Source organism: Sitodiplosis mosellana, unplaced genomic scaffold, assembly GCF_009176505.1.
Source record: "Sitodiplosis mosellana isolate CC-2019 unplaced genomic scaffold, AAFC_SMos_1.0 Smas_scaffold_6150, whole genome shotgun sequence".
Classification (NCBI taxonomy): Eukaryota; Metazoa; Arthropoda; class Insecta; order Diptera; family Cecidomyiidae; genus Sitodiplosis; species Sitodiplosis mosellana.
Window position 1 is genome coordinate 4,023,148 of NW_022601391.1, and position 25,488 is coordinate 4,048,635.

Here is a 25,488-nt window from a genome sequence, read left to right on the forward strand (position 1 = left end):
GCTCCTTGTTGGATTGGGGTTTTGACCCCCCCCCCCCCCTGGTGAATCATTCGATTTTTGTTCGCTTTGTCACTTTCTTCTGTCTTCAAGGCAAATGGTACAATTCGATAGCCGCAAGACTTGACTCTTATTGCACCACACTTTTTTTTTATTTTCATTCGATAAATTAAATACCAACAAGAAAGAAAATTCAAAGAAGAACAAACAAACAAAACATATGTCTTACAAGGAGCTAAATAAAGTGAAAACTTTTCCAGACACAGCAACAACAACAATCAATCGCCGATTCGGCCAAAAAGCAAGTGAAGAGTAAGTAGTACCAAGCATTTAATTCAATTGTGAAGTTGATGAAAGTGATGCTAACATTATTTACTCGTCAATATGCGTCCACTTTCACTCGTCCAATTGATGAAAAGTACACTTTGATTGTGTCATTAATTCTTCCAGATCCGGGATGTTTGGCTAAATTTCAAGGATTTGTGTTTAAAATCATTTACAATCCATTCGCCGTCCTGTTTATCATTCTTTGCATTCTACTCAATACGCTGTTCATGGCTTTAGATCATCATGAAATGAGTGAAGAATTGAGTGATGTCTTGACTGTTGGCAACTACGTAAGTTTAATTGTGACTCACATGAACAACGACAAGAACAACATTTATGCCGAAATTACAAAACTTCAACATCGCACATTTTATTCAATTGGTTCGCTCTCATGAGATGTTCCATGGCTTCAAATGGCGGATGTTTTCAAAATACCTAATGAATATGCGCTATCATCGGATGCAACAAATCCCAACAAAAAAAACCGAATCGACAAATAAACTCATTGTTTCTGTTTAAAATTTGAATTTTGATATTGTTGTCGTTCATGTGGATCATGTTTGAATAAGTTTCTCATGCGTTTTCTTCGCAACGTCTTTGAATCGTTGCCTCCTATTTGATTTGAGTGGCTATTATTTGGCATTTTGACCATTGTTTTCCGTTTTTCTTTTTTGTTCTGTTTTCATTCATATTTTTTGGCCACTTTGCTGTTACTGCGTTGATGGATGCTCCTGCATGGAAACTGTATGTGTATGCGTACAGATTTTCGTTGTGGTGTTTGTAATTGAGGCAATATTAAAGCTGACTGCACTTGGACCGGCACAGTATTTCAGAGATGAATGGAATACGTTTGACTTTATTGTGACCGTAGTCGGTGTCATTGAATTGAGCATGGAAAATGTTCAAGGTTTATCTGTGTTGCGTGCTTTTCGACTGGTAAGTGGTTGAGCATTGCTTTCGCTTTTCAATTTGCGTGTATGTTTTTTCTTCTATTCAGCATTTTTCGTTTACTTTGTCGATGTATCCGTGGATGTCTGGCGGTTGGTAATCGTCTCTTTCCGCACTTGGTCTATCTTTCTGTCTGACTGTGTTTGGCTTCAATTCAGAAAATGTACACAGTAACCAGTATACTGTTGCAAAGAACAATAGTAGCCAACGATACTTTCAGAAGTACTAATTTGCACTGAATCTAGGGGAATATCACGCTCCTGAATCTTGTGAGATATTTGAGATATTTGAAATAAACATCAATTGTATGACATATTTTCGAATATTTCGAATAAATAAATCAGATTTTTGTGGATTTTGGAGATATTTGAGATTTTTTGCATTAAATCTAAATAAATACATTTAAATATCATTCATAATCACAAAAATCCAAAATATTCCGCCGTATTCACAAATATCCACCATATTTCATACGACAGATTCTTAGAGATAAATTGGATTTTTTTGAAATATTTGAAATAATTTAAGCGTGATATTCCCCTAGCACTGAATACTGTGAAAATCATATGTTTTAGCGCTGTATTTCGTGCAAATGTACAAAGTATTTGCATCAATCAGGTGTCCCAAGCACATCAGTATGGGCTATGCGCACAATTGAAAAAAGATATCTTTTTGGAGAATATTTGCATTGGACTGATTAGTTTTGATATTTTTTGATTTTATAAGGAAAATATTTTATTCAATACAAACCAATTTATTCGTCATCAATAAAAGGCCAACCTTGGCCGATTATACAAAATGCGGTACTTAAATCCGTTGTACGCAAAAAAGACTTCAAACTGTTGCATTTTGATTTGTCTAGCCGTGATTAAAACAACAATATGATTCTCTTTTGCGTACGATGGCTTCAAGTTCCTGTTCCTACACACTTCGATAAGTTTTGCCTATTATTCTTAACAGTTCAATTTAATTTGAATTTATTTTTTCTCATTCTTGTTATTTTTATTTCTTTTTTTTTACATTTTCCCAAATACGTCCAACGATGCGACGATACTAAATTCACAAATTCACCATATTATATTTGACCGATGTGGATGTCTCGGAACACAGCTTCGTCCATTACGTCTGGGCAAAATTGTACCTGCATTTGAATTATTACTTAGGCGCGTGCGTTATCTATTTTCGGTGTTGCGCAATCAGACAATAGTTCTATGCATGTTTATTTACATATTCGTTGTTTTCGGTTGCCGTACATTTGGTAAAAGTTATGTCGGTAAGTGATTTGTGTTCGAATGAACAACGCATTTTATAACGGGAGCGACCGGCAACATAATTTATGCAACATTTTGTAAATGAATTGCATATGCTAAAGCATATTTTCCCAATGCATTGTGAAAACCTCAATGAAACGTAAAATGTAAAATGTATCATTATTAATTTGGATGTCGCCGAATATTAGTCCGAATCTCATTTCTAGCAAGCTATATTGCAAGGATTTGCAAATGTAGTGTGATCCGTGTGCTTTGGCTGGCTGTCGGTCTGTGCTGGTTTTGATTTAGACATTTTTGCACGCATTACATTCAGTTAGATAGATGTTGAATTTGATTTTATTGCATTTTTGGGGTTCACACATGCAAATGCCGCCACATCTAGATAACGTCCATCTATTTTATGATCACGAGGTGCCTCGTTGGAATTTCACCGACATTTTCCACTCGTTTATGGTGGTGTTTCGTTCACTGTGTGGTGAATGGGTTGAATCATTCTACGATTGTATGGTGGCTACGGATGCACCGAGCATTGTCTACTTTTGTGCTTTGGCCCTTATCGGAAGTTTTGCTGTAAGTTATTATTTTATGTGCATTTTTTGGTTACGTTTTTTCACTTATTTTTGCAATTCATCTATACGGCTGTTGTCCGGGATTACTTTGGAGCTGTATATTTTTCACTAGATTTTCTAGAGTAATTTCATATTCATATTCATATTCATATTCATATTTCGAACACATATTTTGCATAAATTTATTATTAAAAGTTACTTTGTGTTCGGCAAGCTAAAGTTTGAGTGAGTATGTGAGTGTGCGAACGAGTTTTTTGTTATCATTTTTGTTTGATGAGCTCAAATATTGGTGCGAACTGTAACATCGACGGAAAACTTGATTAAAATTGTGGAATAAACGGAAAGTGTATATTTTGGTTGAATATTGATGTCGATGTCGACATCGTTCAGTCCGTTTTACTGTTTACGCTCTATCAAATTCAGAAAGCACCATATACACATGTGTCGCTAAGACTAAAAATGGTAATGGAGATATGAATGCGTGAGCGCAAAAGTGCATTTTAGATTCGAAATATTTCAAAATGCAAAATCTCCATTTAAAAACATCGTGATCTTTTGCGCTCACGCATGCATATGTTCCTAGAACGTATTATGAATCACCCTTCAAAAGGAACGTAGAATAAGTTTGGGTTGCTGTAGTTTTCTTTAAAATACATTCTAGCGTAGCTGAAACTCATGTTGTGTTTTTAAAACAACTTTTAGTCTTTCAGAAACATATCTGTAATACCGTGTTTATTCTTAGCGACCCTGTATATACAAATACATTCATACCTATATGCATTTTTGCTCGATCCGTGCACGCACCGACAGTCCCATCGAATGATTCAGTCATGCATGCATAATTCAAAAGACAATTGCCTATATATTCAACTGATAATATCGCATTTTCATTGTCGATGTATACGTAGTGAAACGTAAAAGAACGTATGTTTTTTTGAAATTTTAATAATTTAAAATTTTCCATTGAAATTACTTTTTCTCTCGTGGTGGAAACCTTGGCAAAGATGTTCCATACGCAGACTAGCGGAAAGTTGTGCCGCCACGGAAGAACAAGATTTTCTATCTCTTTCAAACATTCCCTTCTCTTCTGCCCACTGTTTGTATGTAGAAAATTAAAATGTTGAATAGTGTTAGACCTTTACTCGCACCGTATTTGGTCCTGTTATCCCTCTATTTAGTATCGATTCATATACAAAATTGACCGATTCGTGCTCCCAATTTAGTAGATTTTTATGGTAGAAATCGTTGATATAATTTATATATCATATAATTAATATAGGTTTTAATCAAAATTTAAAGTTTTTTTTATTATTAAAAAAAGAATGTCGGTTTGCTGAAATAGTGTAAATAGTTAAGTTTATACCACCCCTTCATAACAGCAGTTCATGGGCATTAACACGTTTGGACGCCCAACGTAGTTGTTGTTGCACACCTGTTGTTATGAATGAAAAGAACAGAGACTGCGCATAGTATTCGGGGCACATGCACACCAATGAAAGTGCCATGCGCCAGTTTCTACCAGTCTTCCAAGTCGATAGAAGAACATTTGAATGTTCCAAGTTGACTTTAAACATGCTTCCTTCCGTGGCTTGTAAAACAAACTTATGTTCTTTTACGTCTCACCAATCAATCAGTATATAGAAAATATATATAAATATATGTGTAGGTTCTTTGCGATGAGAGTGTATGCATAATGTCTGTGTTTATTTTCCTTCGAAAAAATTTCAATCATTTATTTTCTGCTCTACAGATAATGCATTTATTCGTTGCTCTGATATTGACAAATGATGATTCGTCCGTACTTGCGAGCAACGCACCAGATTCAAATTCCCATTCAAAGCAATCAACTATCAAATCGTCGTCCAATAGAAAATTCAATTTGCACACATTCTTAAAGGAAAAATTACTTGAACCGAACATACAAAAGATTTATGGTAAGCTAAAGTCAATGGAATGTTTATTAGCGCCCTGGCTTTATATGCCTTTTTACCATTCGAACATCATTCCAATTTCATTTGCATTAAAAGAACATCAAGTCCAATCGAAGCGCATATTATAAATGTTTGAATCTCTCTGATCCACTGGCTTGTTTATTTCTCTTTCCATGCATCTCTGTCGTTCGAAATAGATGCAAATAAGCCAATTAAAAATGATATGGAGTCGTTGCCAGTTGATGCACCACCGTCCACAACAATTACACTTTCATCGAATAAACCGAACGATAAGAATCGCAGCGAGGACAGCAAAAAACCGACTGGTGAGCTTCTTTTTGTTGCTTTGAAAAAATTTAGAGTCTCTCTCTCTCTCTCTCTCTCTCTCTCTCCCTTTGTCCCTCTGTCCTCCATATCGATTTGTTGTTGAGCTTTCAAATCGCCTTTCGCATTTACACATATCTTTAAAAAATGATTCAATTCTCCTTTTTTCATGATCCCATGATGATTGGTCGATTCAAACAAATTTATCGTATTTTTTTATGCGTAATTTTCATTCTAGTGGTACAAGCTGATGTGGTGGAGAAAAATGAAACGGGAGCGAGCGTGGTTGTCGTGGCACCAGCAGCCACCAAAGATGGTGATGAGGACGATGCGACAATTAACAAGTGGTCCAAAATTCGCGTTGTAGCATTGAAATTCAATGAAAGTACTTACGTTGAATACATTGTTCTGGCCATCATATTCATTGGTTCAATAGCACTGGTAAGAGACGTATACATCAACATAAAATCGTTATTCAATCGTAATCGGAACGGAAATCCAACCACCGAAAAACAAAGGATGAAACCAACGAAATGAGAATTTAATGCATAGTCGCATCTCAACGCAGCAGAGAGATGAAGTAAAACAAAGATAAAATGGCCTTTCAAATTAGAATTCAATGGAACAGAATGAAAACTGAACAAACAACATATAGGAAGAAAGATAGGGCCCACTCAAATAAGCTATTAGACTTGGTGTGTATATGTCTTGTGATATCCGCACGAGAAAAAAAAACGCATACACCAAAAGAAAAAAAAAATAATTCGGATCAGGCAATATATATGGAAAAATAAAGCAACGTGAATATATTTCGCGTTTAAAGCCTCTGTTCATGCGATGCACATGAATGCATTGTCTCTGTCATTTGTTTGCGCCCTTTTCGAATTAGAACAAAACGAAACGGCAGAAAGAATTTTAATGAATTTTCCCTTTTGATCCAGGTACACACGGTGAACAGCTTTTCACTTACACCAGCGGGAACATCATTCGTTGTCGAATTAGCATTTTGTATTGTAATGATTATTGAATTCCTATCGAAAACCATATCCTGTGGCTGGAAATCGTATTTCAAAAACATTTGGTGTTTGATCGATTTATTCAATACCATCGTGAGTGTTTTAGTTTATAAGCGCCTTTCTTACCTTGCTTTTTTGCATGTAAGCGTCTCTCTCACTCTCCCTCTCCTTCTCCATCTACCACTATTTTCCTCTATCGTATGAATATAGTGTATCATTTGCCCGATTCCTGATTGATATTCTCGTAGGTATTTTCCAACCGATTCGAAGCAAGCAGATTTGCACATTCCCAGCTCCTAGCACCATCTATGTGGCTTTATCGCATTTACAATGTTTCGATAATCTGTCAACTGTTCGAACGTATTATGAATGTCAATAATTGAGATAACACCACATAGGTGGCGGTACAAGCTGCGAATGTGCAAATGTAGAATGGCTTGAATCGGGTGGTATTTTCATTTTCAATTCAATTCATTTGATTTTTTTCACCGTTGTTATTTTTGCTGTTATTCGTCGTTATTCATTTGATTTGATGTTTTATTCGTTTTGCAGTCTTATTAAAAACCAAAAAAAATTGTATTGGGAGCAATGTGGATAGGAGTGGAGAAAAGCCGTTCCAACAAAAAATATATCCTTAGATCGCGCTTCGTTTCATCATATCGTGTGTTGGCTTATTTTACTATTTTAATTTATCATTTTTGGCTACAAGTCAATTTTCCATTCATTTTTTTTGGCTTATTTGTTGTTCTGCCGTTACACTCACCCACTTCCCTCCACTCACTCCTGTTTTCTTTGAACCGAAAAATTTGTATTAATTGTTTGTCATTGGAATTTCACTATTTGCTACATAAATGAAAATAGGTGCCCATCGTTGCTTTGTGCACACCATCGTATGGTGCGGCAAATCAGACAATATTGATTTTGAAGGCGCTGCGCCCGTTATCCATAGTGTCACGATGTTCAGGTCTAAAGGTAATTCATTTGCAAACCATTTTAATATATTTGATTTTAGTTTTATTTTGCGATTCGTTTCTTCTATTTTCTATCGAATCGTTCGATTGCTGTTATTAATTTTTCAAGAACGATTTATTCACTGGCTCGATTACAACAACAACAACAACAACTACCCTTTTTGGGTGCCATTATCATATGTTTGTTTCGTGTCAAGTGAATTTCCATTTCATTTACTTTTCCATTCGTTTTTATTTACGATTAAATAGTGAAACGAAGACGGAGAAAATAAAATGGAAACGAGAATATGCCAAGAAAAAAACGCCATCAATCGTAAATTAAATATTCGTATTTTCGGTTTTCTTTTAATTTGTATTCCTCCGTGATACCCCTTTTAAAACTTGAAAAACAATTTTAAATTACAAATGCTCGGTTGGAATGGCGATATGTAGCAGAATTATTCGACAGGTTTTTCCTTTCATGTTGATCAAACACTGACGAATAAATAATCAAATCGATAGAAAATTTTTCATTCGAGTTCAGATTAAACGAAGTCATTTATTGAACGGCATTTAATTTTGCTTTGCATCGAAAAATTTGCCATGACATCAAATCAAAGTGTTGTGAATCTTTTTTTTTGTCATTTGTCATGTTGTTGCAGATGATTGCGATCACAATCTCGCATCAGGTCCGAATGCTTTTCAATTCTCTGCTCGTTTGCGCTGCATTTTGGTTAATTTTCGCAATAATGGGTGTTCAAATGTTTGCGGGCAAATTTTATGAAGTAAGTCACAGTCTATAAGCATAGATCTAGGCTCAAGTTGATATTTTTCACTGCAATTTTGTCAGTACAAATTGTATTATTAAGGATACCAATATAAGTGCACGGCTATCCATATTTGTTGTAAATTTTAAATTACGTTCGTTGGGTATAATAGAAATGAAGTTCTTCAATTCACCTAAAGAAATGCACACGCGTCTGTCCTCTGGCAAAGAAAACTGAATTAAGTAGAAAAAAATGTCGCTTTGCTCCAAAATTCTCCGAAGGTCTGTAAAAGGGATGCACGTGCATTTCAGTATTAAACGGTGCTTTGATTCAAAATCGGATAGTTTGTTCATTATTTTTGATGATTGCGCGCTCAATACGGTGTGTTTCTATGTAAACTGAGATACCACGAGCATTGAGTAAATAGTAGTAGAAATGAAAAAAAAAACAACGAACGCACAAAGCCCTCCACAACTAGCATCCATAGTGAGCGTAGACATAAGCTAATATTTTTCTCTCCCTCTGAATCACCAACACTTACACTTCGCATCCCGCAACGACACACAACCACAACACACCATGTATACACGTATATTTGCCGGCCAACATCCTATTAATATGTGTAATGCGCGACGCAGTGCGTTGCTAACAATCAAACAAGATTGGACATCGATTTTGTGGCCACTCGCAATGCATGCGAGACTAAACAATATGAATGGACGAATGGACCGGTGAATTTTGACAACGTCATCGAGGCTTATCTCAGTTTACTGCAAGTAGCAAGTGCAAAAGGATGGATACGTTTGATTGAAGATGCGGTCGATTCACGGGTAAGTCTTTTTTCCACTTATACACTTTTCCAGTTTACCACCACGGTTTTGTTGTGGTTACATTTTCACAGTTTGCTTTACACACTTCTGTGTGCGAAATCCAAATGGGCTTGTGGTCAGTTTGCTATGTGTTTGAAACGAATATGTTAAATTTCAGCGATTTTTCTATTTTTTCCTCTGCCGTACGCTCGGTTTTTTTTGTTCATCCTGTTTAAAGTATATTAAAGTGATTATCGTGTAAGCAAACAATAGCGAAAATCAGAAAAAAGTTTGAAACGAGTTTTTCAATCTTTACCTTTCAAAAAAAAAAGAGAGAGAGAACGATTTAAATTGCCTTGAGGGAGATTGCAGTTCACGTATTTTTTCCTTCGTTTCCCGAATATATATATTTTTTTCATATTTTTCGCAACCTTTTCTTTTTTAGATATTTTTGCAGCGAAATTCGTCGGAAATTTTCTTATCTATTTTTTGTGGTCGTTGTTTGCTTTCAGTTACTTCATTCTCTCCTTTTGTATAGTCGTTGTTGACTCAAGTTTTTTTTTAATGCTCAAGAAACGATGCAAACGAGAAACTAACTTTCCATTGCATCAAACACAAAATCTTACATTTATTAAAGCGACTTTTCTTTAAAGCCATTTCATCTCAATTGGCTTGGCTCAGTGCAACAAAGCCATCTTTTGTGTGTGCGGCGGGCATGCATGAGAGAATTTCCTGCAAAATGGTTAATTAAATTTTGTAACTTTATGAAAAGCAAACTATTGTGAGTAGAGTTTCATTTTTGTATGTTTCAAATTGAGATCCGTCGTGTTCATTACTCTCAACACAGTCGACGCACAAACGACTTAGATTTGTCGGAGTATGACACAAAAGAGTGGAAATATGAGGAAAAAACATCTCGCAAATTACGCAAATTCACGGGATAAAAATAATGAACTGCCTCTTTACATAATGGATAAAATTGAAATGGGGATATTTGATTATTTCATTTCGTTTGGGAAATTCCATTTTAGTTTCTCGAAAAGTTGGGAATCTTTTTTTTTTTCAACACAATTTTCATTTCATCCATTAGAACAGTTCATTTCATGGAGAAAATTCGTCTTCTTTTTTATATTCATAAAGTCGAAATATACATTTCTTTCAAAGTATTTGTCATGTGTACGATAATTTTCATTGAATAAAGGTTGAATGATATTTGATAAAAATTTGCGTTACAAAGAATAGAAAATGTCTTTATCGTAAGGTGAAAGAAAAACTTCTCACATTGTACATGAAGCTGTTTTGGTATTGTGAAAATATTTCTGGAATAATAAGCGAAACCGTTTGCGTAGCGCCACCTATATTTGGGTAGTAGTAAATAATAAAGCGTATGTGGTAATACCAAATAGTGAAGAATAAAGTCAATTGAAACAGTACAAATGTTTAGAACACCGCAATATTTTACTTATATTTATTTTTGTTTTGTTTCTTTAGGATGTATATACGCAGCCGTTGAAAGACTCCAACATTTACATGTTCAATTATTTTGTCATTTTTATTGTGCTGGGCGTCTTTGTTTGTGCCAATTTGATCATTGGAATTTTAGTTCGGCAAATTTTGCAAAGAGGAAATCTGAGCGATTTATTTAGCTCATCGAATAAAACAACAAACGCTGGAGTGAGTCATTCAAATGCATCAAACAATGCTGAGCCGGCCGGAAATGTAATTTTTTTCATTTTCATTCGTTTGACCGATTGTTCTAAAAAATATTGTTGGTAAATTTCAGACTTCATCAAAATTAGCGATGCTTGCGCGAAACCCGTATTTCGACTGGGTCGCATTTACAATTTGTGTTTTTTACATGTTGGCTCTCGCACTTGATCAGTATGCGTTGGATGAAGTGTACGCCAATATACTGCAATACATTTACTTGGTTTGCGCAATTCTATTTATCATCGAAACAGCACTTCGACTACATTCGCTGCGGCGCATATTTTTGATGAGTTTCTGGAACTTCTTCGATGCAGTGACAGTAACCCTTGTATTGATTGGTGGGTTGAGCGGGAGAGAGAGAGAGAGAGAGAGAGAACGCAAAAAAACCGTGCAACCATAAAACTTTGTGTCTAATTCGAATCTATTTCATACAATTTCAGAGCTCTTTACGTTAGAATTCGTTTGCAGTAACGTAATTGTATCAATCGTTCTGTTGCGTGTGATTCGTGTCTTACGGTTTAACTCATTACTTGTATCCTGTTCACCACAGCTAAAACTTGGTGTTGCCGCATTGAATCGATCGAAAACTGCTGCCTACAACTTGTGCCTATTTTTATTTTTGGTAATTTTTGTGTACGCATTAATCGGAGCTAGTGCATTCAATCGTGTGTCAAATCTTACGCCAATCAATGAAAAAATCTCATTTCACACCGTTGGACAAGCCATTATTCTATTGATTCAAATAAGTACATCAGCTGGGTGGGATAGAGTCTACGATGTTCTAGTAGCAAAAAATCATTACAATGCATTTGTCATTTTTCTTTATTTATGGTCATTCTTGTACATATGCATTATGATCATCGTTAATTTGGTGCTCACTATCATTCTAAACTATTACACAATTGCCTATGAAGTCGAGTCAGCATCAAAAAAACTACGAACAGACGACATAAATGACTTCAATGAAAAATGGTCTGCAATTGCAACCGTTGAAGAACCACTTTTCATTCATAAAACGCAGCTACCAATTCTCTTAAATCGATTAGATAAGTCGTCATCACTTCGGACAAGTGTTATGCCAACCGATGAAAATCTTCAACTTTTGGGAATCCCGATTCGAAACGAACAACAACATTACCGTGGCGAAGTTTTGATCGCATTGAACCAAGCCCTAAGACGAATGCAGTCAATATCAGATAAAACACACTGCAACAAGTGAAAGTAGATTGAAACTGCCACTTGCCACTTATCAACAAGTCATTCACGCACGCACGCACGCACGCACGAATTTCAATCTAAGCTATAAATTACTTCACTCTACTAATCAGTGCATAGCATTTGGTACCACTTACCAATAGATATACTACTAAATTTGTCTATGGTCATCTCTTTAAATTTCAAGATATCTCAATGCAATTAAATTGAATACATATTTAATTTATTAAATGTTTATAGCATACTCATTTAATATTTATTTATATTTTTTTCAAATAAAGACAGAACTATTAACACAACCAAAATAATTGCATTTTCCACAGATTACATAATTTAATTGACCGTTTGGATTGCGTTTTATTTTCTGTTTCTGAAGATACATTTTAACATTTTTTGATCAGCGAATATACAGTGTACACAGGTGAAATGTATCATATCAAAATGTCTACTAAAATAACTTATTTAAATTAAAAGAAAAATACTCAGTTAAAGAATATGAACAACAAAAAGTGATTAAAAAGAAGGAGCAAAACTATCGATGGTTTATAGCCAAATCAAAAAACTTCCAAGAAGCAACCCTAGACTTATAAGCACCGGTGATGATAGTCCCAAACCGAACGCTGATTCAATACCGGTAAACAGCTTGTATGAATACCAAATCATTGCAGCCATTCCAATGAAATTTAATGTTTGGAATCTAGAAGAAAAATGTTTTGTTTTATTATTTTTTTAATTGTCTGCGTCGGAAACCGTTCTTCCTTTTTAATATACATACAATGCATAAACGATGACGTGTTTTAGTGATGTATTGCCTCTTTCTCTGAAATAATACCGACGCACACCCAAAAAGTTTCGCTCAAGCAGTTCACTCCAGTCGAGATCGCTAGCATCGAATTTGTATCGATCGACGTCATTTGGGTGCATCAATGGTGCGATTCGCATTGCGTTTTTCGTGGAATATTGGAAATTCTTGTTCAAGAAGAAGTGGAACGCCTTGGTGCCTTTGTTGAACATACGCATGAATTCGAGGCTCCTATGGAATAAACATTGAAAGTTCGGTTGTTCGTTAGAATCAAAAGTGGTGCTTACAAGCAAACAGAGTGTTTGTGATTTTCATTCTTTTCTTAAATAATTATCCTAACGTACGTGTGATGTCGAATTCCAAGACCAAGTAATTTTTCGGGCCAATACCAAATCATTGTGGGGAATATGTGAAACAGATAGAAGAAGACGGTGTGTCTAAGGCCATTTCGGATTTTGGCATGGGGCACCCAAACCATTTTCAGACTTGGGTTGACGCGGACTCGTTCGTTCAATATGTCAGTGAATTCTTCTAGAGATAATGGATTCACATCACCAGAAGTGGAATGGATGACTTCTGGCAATTCCAATTTTCGGGTTCCAACATACCATCCCAGCACGATTGAAGCATTAATCGTATAGTCGACTGGTATAAGATCAATCTTTGACTGCGAATTTCCATAAATTGTACGGAATAAACCTGGAAAAAATCGAAACGAAAAATGAAATTTGACTCATCAAGAAGTTTAAGCAATATGTAATGCGATTGCGTGAGATGAACACACTACCTTTGTAGTAGCCAGCAAAGAAACCGAGATGACCGCTACTCGCGTTGCCGACCCAACCTTGCACGGGATGCTCATACGTGCCGTAAACTATTTGAAAAAAAAACAAAAACAAAAACAAAATACAATCAAACAAAAACTAAAAGTTAATTCAATCTAGCATAACGAATGCATCTGACGCAAATTATTCACACACCAATCGAAGGTCGCACAATTGCTGCTGGAAAACCGGCAAGCTCTTTCATTACTAAATTTTCGGCCAATTGTTTTGTAAATGTGTAAGTGTTTGGATGCTCTTTCGTTATATGTAGCCAGTCAGCGCGTGTTTTGATATTGGCCCAAGCATCGTCATTTTCAGCCATCTTTAGCATTTCATATGGATCCTGAGCCGGTGCGTATACTTTTTCCTCCAACAAACCAGCATAATTACTGTTGCAAAAAGCCGTCGATAAATGCACAAACGCATCCATCTTTTTTAAACTTTTGCCAAATTCAATGCACCGCAGTGTGCCCGTCAAATTCGTTTGGATTGCAACACGTAAATGTGTATTGAATTTAATTGTGGCAGCCACATGGAAAATTATGTTAACTTTTTCACGTAGCTCATTCAATGTTTCGTCATCGAAACCCATATTCACAGCATCCATCACACCAACAACGGGTACCACCTTTTTCAATGTTTCCGCCGAATGTGAATTGAAAATCTGCAAACAAATACGAGTATCCGTTAAAAAAAGTATTCATTTATGTCAAACCACATCGGCGTAGATGTATATAACTAAGGGAGAAATCAATTATTTGTACCAATTTTTCATTACTCCACATATTTGACGGTGATATTCACTGAGAAATGAACAATGTACATTCTTGATTAAATTTTTTTCAAATGAAAATCATCATTGTTCGTTCCAAATTTGTGTGAACACTCAAATATTGAAGGAATTATTTGGTGTTAAGGTGACTTTGTGGAAAAATGCATGCGGATACAACTGGTTAAAAGTTTGCTGTACATTTGGCTTAAAGTAACGTAACGAAGACATTGAATTTATTTTGATCTGCCGTTTTACACTTGTATCATTTCTAATTATGAGCAATTTTTGGTTGCTCAATCGCACCGAGCAGGAATTTTCAGTTCAGTTTTAATGGTCGTGGGACTGCACTACATCTTTACTATTAAAGTCTATCTGCAGCATAATGACGTTCAAATCGTAAAATGGCTGTTGAAGGCGAATACAATGGGGAGCCTGCGTACGAAGTACGAAATGTCGTGTTCAATTAAGTAGAAAGCGCTACTGGTCAGTGCGAGTAACGAACGTATTCTTGAACAGTTTCGGAATTGTGAAATTGACAAGCTGTTTAAAACACTTTGTGTTCAACCGCATACTGGATCACGATGATGATTGGCGTGTTCTTCGATGATAATCGCCCCAAAAAAACTTGCTGAACTGGACAGATTATCAACAATTTTTTTTGCGGTGTTACATGGTTACACGGTTACACGTGAACTGATGTGACAATAGGCGAACATAGGCGAGATCAAATTTTTCCTTATGATTGAGAAAACCGCGCGTTGAATTGGAATTGAGTTCATTCCACCAAGTTCAACATAAATTTTCACATTTCTTCCAGTTGTTCTGTATGAAAAAAAAAGATATCCACTATAGTGTTGTCCACGAGACTTATGTATTACGCGGTGGGCATTAATAAAAGCAAAATTGGCTGTCACAGTAGTTGTTTGGCGCGGAAACTTTTGCTATAGGTGGCGCGTCGAAAAATTTTCCAGCGTCTCAATGCATACATTGAATACGATGCTAATTCCCACCGGTATTACGGAAATCCACTAAACCACATGTGGTCACCATTGAAACATACACAAATAAGATCACACCTCATTCAACCCTATCCGCACAAAAGTGATGAAAAAATTGGAACTACAAAATCTGCTTTTTGATTTTTGGTCCATAATGAGATGTAACAAGAAACATTTTGATAGTTTTTAATGGATATAGTCAATAGAGAAAAGTAGAAGTAAATCTGACAAAATTTTGAAAAATGCTCTTTACACAATTTTTCTACTGAATATAATGATTGAATACTGTTACAATTTTGCGTTAAAAAAACAACAAGATATTTTACCGGTTTCGACAGCAATCGTTCAACCCGCTTATTGGTGTCTGATCCATATTTTTCGCGGATGAGCAAATAAATTGTGCCGATTTTTGGCGTAGAGCTGAGCAATGCTTCAATCAAAACGGTGCCAAGGAACCCAGTACCGCCCGTAATGAAAATGTTCTTTCCAGCATAAAATTCCGCAATGGACGGCTCACTGAACTCACTATTCAATATTTCATTATTATTTACCGACATTTTCTTATTCAAAGTAATTTCTCTCTCTACAACTTCGAATTAAAAAAAACACTGATCGCTTATAAATTGTCCGGCTGGAATCGACTTGAATATTCACTGGTCATCAACGAACTGAAAAAGAAATCAAATTTTTTCGATCAATATGTGTTGAATTCCGGTTGATTTTTGACACATATTTTTTCCATGAATTGCACAAATAAACTCAATAAACAATAAAAACCCAAAACATCTTTGTTTTTGCATGATCATTGTGACTCGATTTGTTTTTTTTCGATCATTTAGGTCTTCCGCGTGTTTTTATTTCGTGAAACATAAACTTTATTCAAGGAAAAAATGTTGAAAAACCAACATGACTTAGCACGTTGGGTATTTCGAAAACGACACAGTAACAAAGAGAAAAAAACAAAACAAATGCAAAAGACGAAATATGATGCATTTAAGGTTTATGGGCATTATATATCCGCATTCGATGTGTGTGATGTGATGTGTTATGCAATTTCTTACTGTAAAATGCTTTTAGCTAACTAGTGGACATTCAGTGGAACTTCAAATCACAATAAAGAATGGGTAAGTCCACGTGATATTGAAGCTCATTTCTACTGGTTGTTGACTCAAACATTATGAGATGTTGACTGCAAAACTACTTACTTCTATATATATTTAAATTTTACAACAGGTTCTGAATATTTTAACATAAGTGCCAATAATGAAGAAATTCGCCATCACCTTTTTACCGGTTTTATTGAAAGAAAAAATCTTACGATCGAAACTGGTTTTGTGTTGAAACATATCAAAGTTTTCACTAAAATCGAAAATAGAATCTACAGAAAACTAGAAAATCAAATCATTTAACTATTCAGTCAAATTAATATTACGAAAGACAACTAGTTCTTGTGGAGAACGTTGACAGAGAAAAAGAAAAAAAATGAACGGAGTGAATGGCGCGTTCAATTGAAACTTGAAAATGCCAAGAGGTGAATGAAACATGAAACTGAAAAGCAACCGAAACCGATTACGGGGACAAATAAAAAAAAACAGAAATCACGGTCAATGGTAACTATATGCACCTATTTTATGTGACATGACTGAATTCATGGCTTAGAGACAATTACTTTATAATCACTGGATGTAATTTTATCGACGTTTGTCAAAGACAAATCATCGACCAAGCAAAATTACCATTCTATCACATTAATCAGCGACTGCTCAAACACTTTTTTGGGTTTCGCTTTTTTTAATTTGTCGCATACATCCGTATCTTGCCCATGTGCTTTGGATTTTCGTATAAATTAGATATTTCAGGGTTATTCGACATCAGCAAAGGGTGGATTCAAAATGTATTGTGAATTGCCATGTAATCGACAAGATAGAAGGTCTCTCAATGATGTGCGTCTATGTAGCTTTCACTTTTTCAATTCAATTTTACGTGAAGATTCACAACATTCCACGAGGAATAGTTTGGCAAATGGAATCTTAATGGAGGAAAATCTAATGAAGTCAATTTGAACTGATAGTAAGAAGAAAACGAAATTTCCTTTACTCAAGTTTGCTCAAGAAACCATAAAATGATATTATGTGCAAATTCCGATGTGTTGAAGTCAAGGTAATCATAAAATATTTGGACGATGGTTAAAAAAAACTTGCATTATGGAATGCAATTTTGATTCAAGCGAGTACCTTGACATTCGCTATTAAGCGAAACCGAGATTTCTTTAGGGACTGTTGGATCATCCAACTTGGATATTCCGGCGATGGCGCGCACAAATAAACTCTTCCAATGGTCTATCTTCATTATGTTTTTTTTTAAATTCAATTCATTAATAATAATATTTCGATTTAAAATTTAAAAAAAACGATCGCTCGGCTTCTCAATGATAAAAATAGAAGAAAAACGTTTTGACCATTGCCAGTCATTGTGACACATTTTAAATTCGCTGAATATGCTTTGGGTGCTTGAATTAATTTTTAAAACTTATCTCTTCAATGAAATCAAAGCAACGTGTTGGTAAAATCTCATAACATTTCCAAAATCCAGCGAAAGCCCATTGCATACACACGTACGTTCAGCCGAATAACTGTTTCTGTCTAAACTATTGCGATGCGATGCTCACAATTCTTCATAAATTAACGTAATGACCTTGCATGTTATTGGAACAACCAAGTTGATGGTAATTTTAATCGAATGTTGTTGCGTTTGACCGTTGCACATGAATCGCTTACACGTAAGTCGTATTCTTTCGTATGCGTAACACATTTTTTTTCGAAAGTTGGAGACCTTCAACTAATCTTATTTCACGTTTCTTAATTTTTTTTCTTTCATTTTCGAAGAGCCTATAAGATGAAAACGCACCGTTTATATTAGAAATTATTACTGATTACCCGAAATATATTTTAACAGCAATAATAATCTTCTGTGTGGATTTTATTTACTACTTTCAATATATAAACCGAGAGTATTTAAACGTGATTCATCTGTTTTTCCAGTTTCGTCAGTTTAAACAAACATTTGATCAAGTTACGAAAACAAATTGCAATCAATTCATATACTCTATCAATGTGTATGTAACGTTAATATTTGTTTGATGTATGCAAATAATTTCTATCAGTTTTTCTACTGCACGAAATTTGTTCATCAAAGGGAGAATTTTTCATTTTTTACGCCGCAAAATATTAACATGTTCATAGTTTGGTTATTCAATTTTCTTAAAATTCCAGACTCTGAAAAAATCAATGAACTTTATATATGCGATAACAACGTAGATCAACATCTCGTTGATCTCGGAAGTACTAAGCGATTAAAATTGATTGTGGCAATTTGTGTTAAGGTTAAGATACAATCATGCGGTATTGTGAGCGTATCGGCAACCGGAATAGCAGACATGTTATTGTTGACTCCACGAACGTGTGTAAGTTTGCATAAATTTTCATCCATCACACAAATATTTGATTCATTCTCAAATTAGATGTATCAATAGTGGTGTTATCAAGTCTTAGAAATAACAATAAAAAGTTTTCGGTTCGTTTAGTTTTTTGATGGGCATAGAAAACTACATTGACTAAATCTCAATGTCTCGTTTGGTCGAATCGGTCAAAAGACATTGGATGGAATGTGATCTGTTGTTCGGAGTACCATTTAAATACCGATTTTTTTTTTGTAATCAACGAGTCTTCAATCAACTTTATGGCTTTGCTTCATTGGAGAAATTCGCCGAGCATAATGATTGTGTTGCATATAAAATTATTTATAAGCAAAAAAGAAGGCTAATTTACTAATGAATTTGCTTTCAATTGTAAATCAACTGCACCTTATTTTACGACACATTGCTACTTGATGCAACTCTCTCTCTCTCTCTCTCTCTCTCTCTCTCTCTCTCTCTCTCTCTCTTTCCCTGCTGACAACCGACTTATACAATTATCCTGTGCAAAATATCAATGCAATTATGGCATGTTTTTATTATTCCATTGATAATGATTAAAAAGTCATTGTTCAGTGAAGAGATCAAAATGTGATATTTAAGGTAAATTCCACGAAGTATTAATCTATACAGTTACGAACATTTTCATAAACAATCGGATGTGGCCAAAGGTGAAAACATTAATTAATTGAAATGTTGCCGTAGCAAAAACCAATCACAAGCACTGCACGTGCGCATATTTCTTCCTTCATGCAATAATAATAATGCGCACAATAATAGGCAAAGTCGGGCTTTGACTGAGATGCAATAACATAAAGATGTGTGTATGAAATCGACTTCGTATGCTCTAATCAAAATGACGACAACACTAACAATAAATCGGGCCACATCTTGCGTTCAATGTATGAGACTTAGTAAGAGTTGATATTATTTATAGATTTGGCCGTATAAATAACCGGTCATTTGATTGTTTACTGCAACTCTGGACGTCAAAACGTAATTTGAAATACGTATTGAAACTAAATGATCAACAAATATCGTTCTGTCAATATTTCTGGGCAATAGGCTACACAGTTGCTATGTTTTTTTGAACATTCAACCTATATTATTCAAACGAATGTTGGTAAAGTCTAATAAAACAACTGTGGAACATGTAGTTGGTATTGATTGTTTTTCTGTCGTTCCCACACTCAATATGTTAAATCAAATCAGAAGACTCTTTGATATTCCTTGAAGTATTGTGACGCGCATTTAACGATTGATTGTCTTTCACTAAGAAGTGTTCGATTGGCCAAATCAATTAGATCGTCTAACTGTGCGTCCACCAAACGTTCATCCTTTAACTCATGGTTAAGACTGTCATAAGCTCTTTGATTGACTCTATCATGGCTGTTTGATGAATTAGCATTTTTTTGCGCTTGGTAACTTTTTATTTTCAATAAAATGTCAGTATTGTTAAATTATTTAATGAGACGCACAAAACAAACAGAGAAACATCTAGACTGCAAGCTTCTTTTTTTTTCTCTGGTGCGCTCATACACAAACACAAGCATTACAAGCCACATTCATTGGAGATGTCAACTGCGTGCGTCTTTATTTTTCTCTTCACGAGATTATCGTGTATGCATATTGTTTTGAATCACCAAGGTCATGCGAACATAAAACAAAATGTAGAGAGAGAAGGAAAAATTGTACAGCGTCTGTTATAACAGAGAGTACGTAAAAGTCCAAGCACATGTACACGTACACGTAAATGTACAGGTACACACATAGCAGAAAATGAAATAGTGAACAGTTTCATTTTGTGTATTCTACCGAAAAATGTGCGAGCTTATTGAAAGTGACTGTAGAAACGGCTTACACGCAGAGAGAGAGAGAGAGAGAGAGAGAGAGAGAGAGATGGATGAACAAATTGGGCTCAATGGTATTTTTTGTTTATTTATTTGTTTGCTTTCTGAAAATTAGTTTTTGTTGAGCAGTCACACTTCCGGTTAAAAAATTAGATTGTACCTTAAGCATGATATGATATCCAAGAAATTTTGTTGCATTTTGATTATGTATAACGCAAAGATTTTATAAATAATTTGAAAAATTGGAACTGGTTGCCTTTACATTATATAAAATATTACTTGAAACAAAACCAAAATCAAAATGAAATGGAAGAGAAGAACCAGCCACTGAATCGATAATTACTGATAATACGTATATATCGTACGTAGCAATCACAACTGAGAGTAAGAGCAGCATTCAAGGTATAATATTCTGTTGTAGAAAATATGCTGTATCGTAATGTATAATAATAAGTACAGTGCTATGCAAAATATTGTTATCGAAAACCAACTGATACCGTCGAAATGCGTCAGAACTCGTCTCTGCTTTATATTATCTCAATTTAAACTGAACGTTTCCAAAATTAAGAGGAATATTTTTCTAGACGCAGTTGCCTAAATTTTGTTTGTCAAATTTCAATGGCCACAACAATACGAAAATTCCGAAAACGATTCAATGGAATGGTGATTTTATCATTTGTTAGCCTTATATCTCTGTGCCAACAGTGTACACGATTTATTTACTTTTCCCATTTCATGCAAACCACGAATGCTTTAATTTCTGCCGCAAAATTGCGTCAGTTATTTACTCTTTGACTTGAATTTTGTTTATATTCGAAGCAAAATGATGTTTATCGAGCTTATTTGAAATTAGGTGTTACTGTTTACTTGTTACTCCAATCGACTTACATTATTTGCCTTTTGTTGTCAAAATATTTTAAATGAACCTTCGACGCAACTTCATCCAAAGTTCCAAATTGATCGGTTGGTTGCCTTTCGAGTTGAATTTAAATAGCTACCAACTCTATGTATCAATCGTTTGATTTTTTGTATTTTTTTCTTCTTTAATTTGTTGTTTTATGCAAACGAAAAACAATTTTCAATCAAATCACACTGAACTAAAGGACACCTAAAAATACGTATTGATCACTTTATTACTTTCAAATTGAGCCGTGGCGACTACGTCGCGTGTTCTTCGGTAACTGACTGTTGACTAATTCCCAGCTTCAAGTTCAACATGTTGCTCGTTCGCTACACGGTCTCGGTTTTTGATGAACAAGAGAAAACACGAAAAAAAAACCTTTTTCTCCCTCCAAATTTTTCGCATGCTCGTTGATCGTAAGATCACTGTGTTACTTGCCATTCATGAGATAGAGAGAGATTTGGGTCTACAACACAAAATACGATACATGTCCCGGTTTTATTACAGCGATTTCGATTAAAAGATTTAAAGAGCAGCGCAGGTGACGCGTGATAAACGTAAAGAGAGAAGAAGCGAACTAAAACTGAAACCGCAACATGTCTACATTCTTCCCAGCAACACGCATACATACTATGCTTACCAATGCAATCATGTTTTCAGAAGAATTTTCAATAATTGTATTGTCGTATCTAAATATAAATTGTTGCAGAGTTTAACTGCTTGTGATCCCCATACACGTGCAATTCTACTGTGTGAGTGAGTGATGGAGTAGAAGGGCCTATGAAAATACTATGAATTATTGTGATTTAATTTGATGGAAAAAAAATACAAGCGAAGTGCTCATTTGACTTGAAGCACAATTCATTTGCCTGAGTCAAAGTAGTGAAAATGCTATGATGATGTGCCATTGCAACTGATGATCACTGGACAATGTGCAACGCAAATGAACTAGGGGCTTGGATCTATATAAAACTATATTTTATATACACTTTCTGTGCACTATCTGCACTTGGTATGACGCACATATTGAAAATATCCGTGTAATCTGCGATTTGTTTTGGAGTATCTACTGAAGACAGTGATATAAAGTGATCAAATGTGGCACTGCAGTTCAACGGTAGAATATTGATTGAAATCAATTGAAAATTTTAAAAATTTCAAAAATTAAATGGTTCGTCGTGAAATTGAAATTCCCCTACATATTATGTATATCACGGTGTATATATAATATATAGGATATCGCAGGCCAAAATATTATGCTCTGTCAATTCAAGTTCTAGGGGCTAATGAAACAATAAAATTTTCAAATACGGTCAAATTTTAAAATATTCAATATTTTCGTTAATCGACGCCGACCTGAAATTTTATGCTTATTATGCCATTCAAGCAAAGTCATGTCATCGTCCAGTTCAACATAACAATATTCAAGCAGAAAGCAATTTAATTTTCGTTTTCACCTAAACATAGCAAATATTATGCAACTCCATTTTCACAGTTCAAATTTACTGATACGTCACACCTATTGTTGACTGTGACAAATAAATTTCAAATAAAATCATCATCGAGATATTTTTTTTGAGGTTGTCCTCTCATTATTGTCCATGACTGCATGTGCTAAGATTAAATTTACTTGATGTAAGAATTTGTAAGAAGATGGGTACGTCTATTTTCGTTTGAAAACTGTGAATGTTAGACCATTGAGAATGAAATTGCTAAAAGTGACCAATTGAATTATATTTCCGAATCTTAAATAGATGAATCAACTTAGATGTGAATAATTTAATATAATTTTGGTAAATACAGTGAATTCTGGCGAATAAAATTGTCATAATTAAGCTGTGAACGTTACATAATTGCGTTTGTTAGAAGCAAAAATATATGAAATATTGTGTTACGAATACAAGATCGGTAATTGAGTGCGTTTATGGGATAATGGCTGCGAAACGAGGAAAAAAGTGCGATTTAAAGCAGTTGGTGGCCGATCACCATAACGGTAATTAGATTATTTATGAAATTCGATCTTGTTTCATATAACTAACTTCACTTCATTTCTCGTATCCTATATATGCATATAATTTAGCTCTGCTCAGACTTATTGGTTGGCAAGGATGCAAAAAACAAAGTGAAGCTACCAATGAAAATGGTCAACCCTCAATTCAGACCTTACCTTTAAGCATTGAGACGAACAATTAGCTATGTTTTACTCTTGAGCCGGCGAAAGCAACCAATGACTACTCAGGAAAGGGTATCAGCAAACTGCTACCCTCGTTCATGTGATGAGCGCGTTTAATTAGAGTAGTTGTGTTTGCGCATTCAAATTTACAAATGTACACACACGCAAACACCGAATGCGTTCATTTTCATTTTGGTGTATCCAACACATGCAAACATCACGGAAACAATCTTTGTAGCATTCATTCATCCAGTTAGCTGAAAGTGTGAAGCCAAGCGATAATGATTCAGGGATGGTGTTTGGTCCATTCATTCACAGTAGCATATGCGCGCGCGATAAAAGTATTGTTTCTTCTTTTTGTTAGACATACATATCCACAATCCACATACACCAGTACAATCACACAAACACACATACATCAGCATTGTTTCGACGGTTGCTTAACATTAGTACGGTCGCTCACTCTCGACTCATTTAATTTACCATCTCTTACTACTCTTATGCTCAGCATATATTACTGACTCCGTTGCCGCGTTTCTTTTCATTCGGTATCATGTTGTTGGTACTTTGTTTTTTTTTTGTATGCGCACGTTCGCCTCGCGTACATATGACTGTGCAGAACTTGAATGAGCTAATGGAAGTAGTTCGTCTATTGTAGGGTTACCGTATACACGAACGAGAAATCAAGAGCGAGATGTACGAAACAAGAGACAGAGTGCGAGAGAGCATGTTCATGTGCGATAACTTGGAAAAAAAGGGATAAAATTCTCATTTAGGCGATTTTGTTACATGTGATGGGCGAAGGGTGTGCATGCTTCTCTCGAAAAAGTGTACATTTCATCCAATCGCAATGGTTCTCGCCGCCTACTCTGCGACAGCAATTAATTAATAAGTGTTTAGGGTTGCTTTTTGTTTCGTTAGAAATCAAATCTGCTTGTGGCTCGCGTGCGTTTTATGTGTAATCTCTGGCCAATCGAATTTCAACGCTCAAATTTACTGATACTTTTGGATTAAGGCACCATGCATGTGGTGAACCAGTTTGGAAAATATCGCTATGAAAGCGATGAATGATGATTGAACATTGAAAAAGGCCGCATATCAATCAACAAATTAGCATGAATTTTAAATTTTTTATTTTATTCATTCAACCAGTGGAAAAACTGAGTGAACAACTCAAACACGGCCTTTATTTGTCAAGTTCAATCCGGAGTTCAAATCACGTATGAATTTTATTTGAAGAAAATTTATACACTCGATGAAGAATCAAATATTTGAATCAAAATTCATTATCAGACGATAAGAGGTTGAATGCCACCGTTTCGTTGACCAACATCACCATTATATAGCTTTATATTTGAATGAACTTGAATGTGGTCGTGTGTATTAAATGTGCTCTGAAAACAAAGGCGTGTAAACCTGTAATTCTCTTCACTATTTTCGTTTTTAGACATGGATTAATTAGAACCTGTGGCTAAATTATTGGCATTTGAATGGTTTACGATGGAAAAACGACATCTGTGTTTGAATGCCTTAAATATGATGTCTATTGAAAAATGATGAGTTTTATTTGGCAATATTAAGTTTGCTTTTTCTTTGGTTGTGCAATTAGAAAAAATAGACATTTTTCATTTGTATTAATTATAAATACTCAATCCAAAATAGTTAACTTTCCTGTTCCGCAATATTTCATCCGATTAAATCATTGTATTCGAGGGAGAATTAAAAAAAGTTTAGCGCAAATTGTTTTATTACCTAAGATAAAGCATAACAAATGTGCAAGAAAACAAAACAAATGTATGATTGGATATTAAAAAGACCTGCAGTGCCAGTGTGTTTTGTGTATATTATGTAAACCTTTTGAA

General features: G+C 35.0%; 2 protein-coding genes across 5 annotated transcripts in view; one reads left to right on the plus strand and one right to left on the minus strand.

Moving 5' to 3' along the window:
* The window catches only part of LOC129574214 (sodium channel protein para-like), a 19,025-nt gene extending 6,886 nt beyond the window's left edge, over nucleotides 1-12,139 (plus strand). For all 4 annotated transcript variants that reach the window (XM_055455868.1, XM_055455866.1, XM_055455867.1 and 1 more), the window contains exons 8-22: nucleotides 258-309; nucleotides 448-614; nucleotides 1,087-1,260; nucleotides 2,383-2,545; nucleotides 2,926-3,113; nucleotides 4,863-5,046; nucleotides 5,241-5,369; nucleotides 5,606-5,808; nucleotides 6,309-6,476; nucleotides 7,245-7,355; nucleotides 7,996-8,118; nucleotides 8,739-8,930; nucleotides 10,401-10,628; nucleotides 10,693-10,957; nucleotides 11,060-12,139. In XM_055455868.1, coding sequence (XP_055311843.1) covers nucleotides 258-309; nucleotides 448-614; nucleotides 1,087-1,260; nucleotides 2,383-2,545; nucleotides 2,926-3,113; nucleotides 4,863-5,046; nucleotides 5,241-5,369; nucleotides 5,606-5,808; nucleotides 6,309-6,476; nucleotides 7,245-7,355; nucleotides 7,996-8,118; nucleotides 8,739-8,930; nucleotides 10,401-10,628; nucleotides 10,693-10,957; nucleotides 11,060-11,838 — 3,126 coding nt within the window. In that variant the 3' untranslated portion in view covers nucleotides 11,839-12,139. The remainder of the gene's footprint in view (nucleotides 1-257; nucleotides 310-447; nucleotides 615-1,086; nucleotides 1,261-2,382; nucleotides 2,546-2,925; nucleotides 3,114-4,862; nucleotides 5,047-5,240; nucleotides 5,370-5,605; nucleotides 5,809-6,308; nucleotides 6,477-7,244; nucleotides 7,356-7,995; nucleotides 8,119-8,738; nucleotides 8,931-10,400; nucleotides 10,629-10,692; nucleotides 10,958-11,059) is intronic.
* On the minus strand, nucleotides 12,057-21,996 carry LOC129574215 (putative fatty acyl-CoA reductase CG8303). Its single transcript, XM_055455870.1, has 7 exons — nucleotides 21,441-21,996; nucleotides 15,557-15,898; nucleotides 13,617-14,124; nucleotides 13,424-13,510; nucleotides 12,981-13,335; nucleotides 12,610-12,867; nucleotides 12,057-12,531 (listed from the first exon to the last, which is right to left on the minus strand). Exons 2-7 carry the CDS (start codon nucleotides 15,785-15,787, stop codon nucleotides 12,378-12,380), a joined length of 1,593 nt encoding a protein of 530 aa, XP_055311845.1. The 5' UTR covers nucleotides 15,788-15,898; nucleotides 21,441-21,996; the 3' UTR covers nucleotides 12,057-12,377.
* Between the last annotated feature and the right edge of the window lie 3,492 nt (nucleotides 21,997-25,488).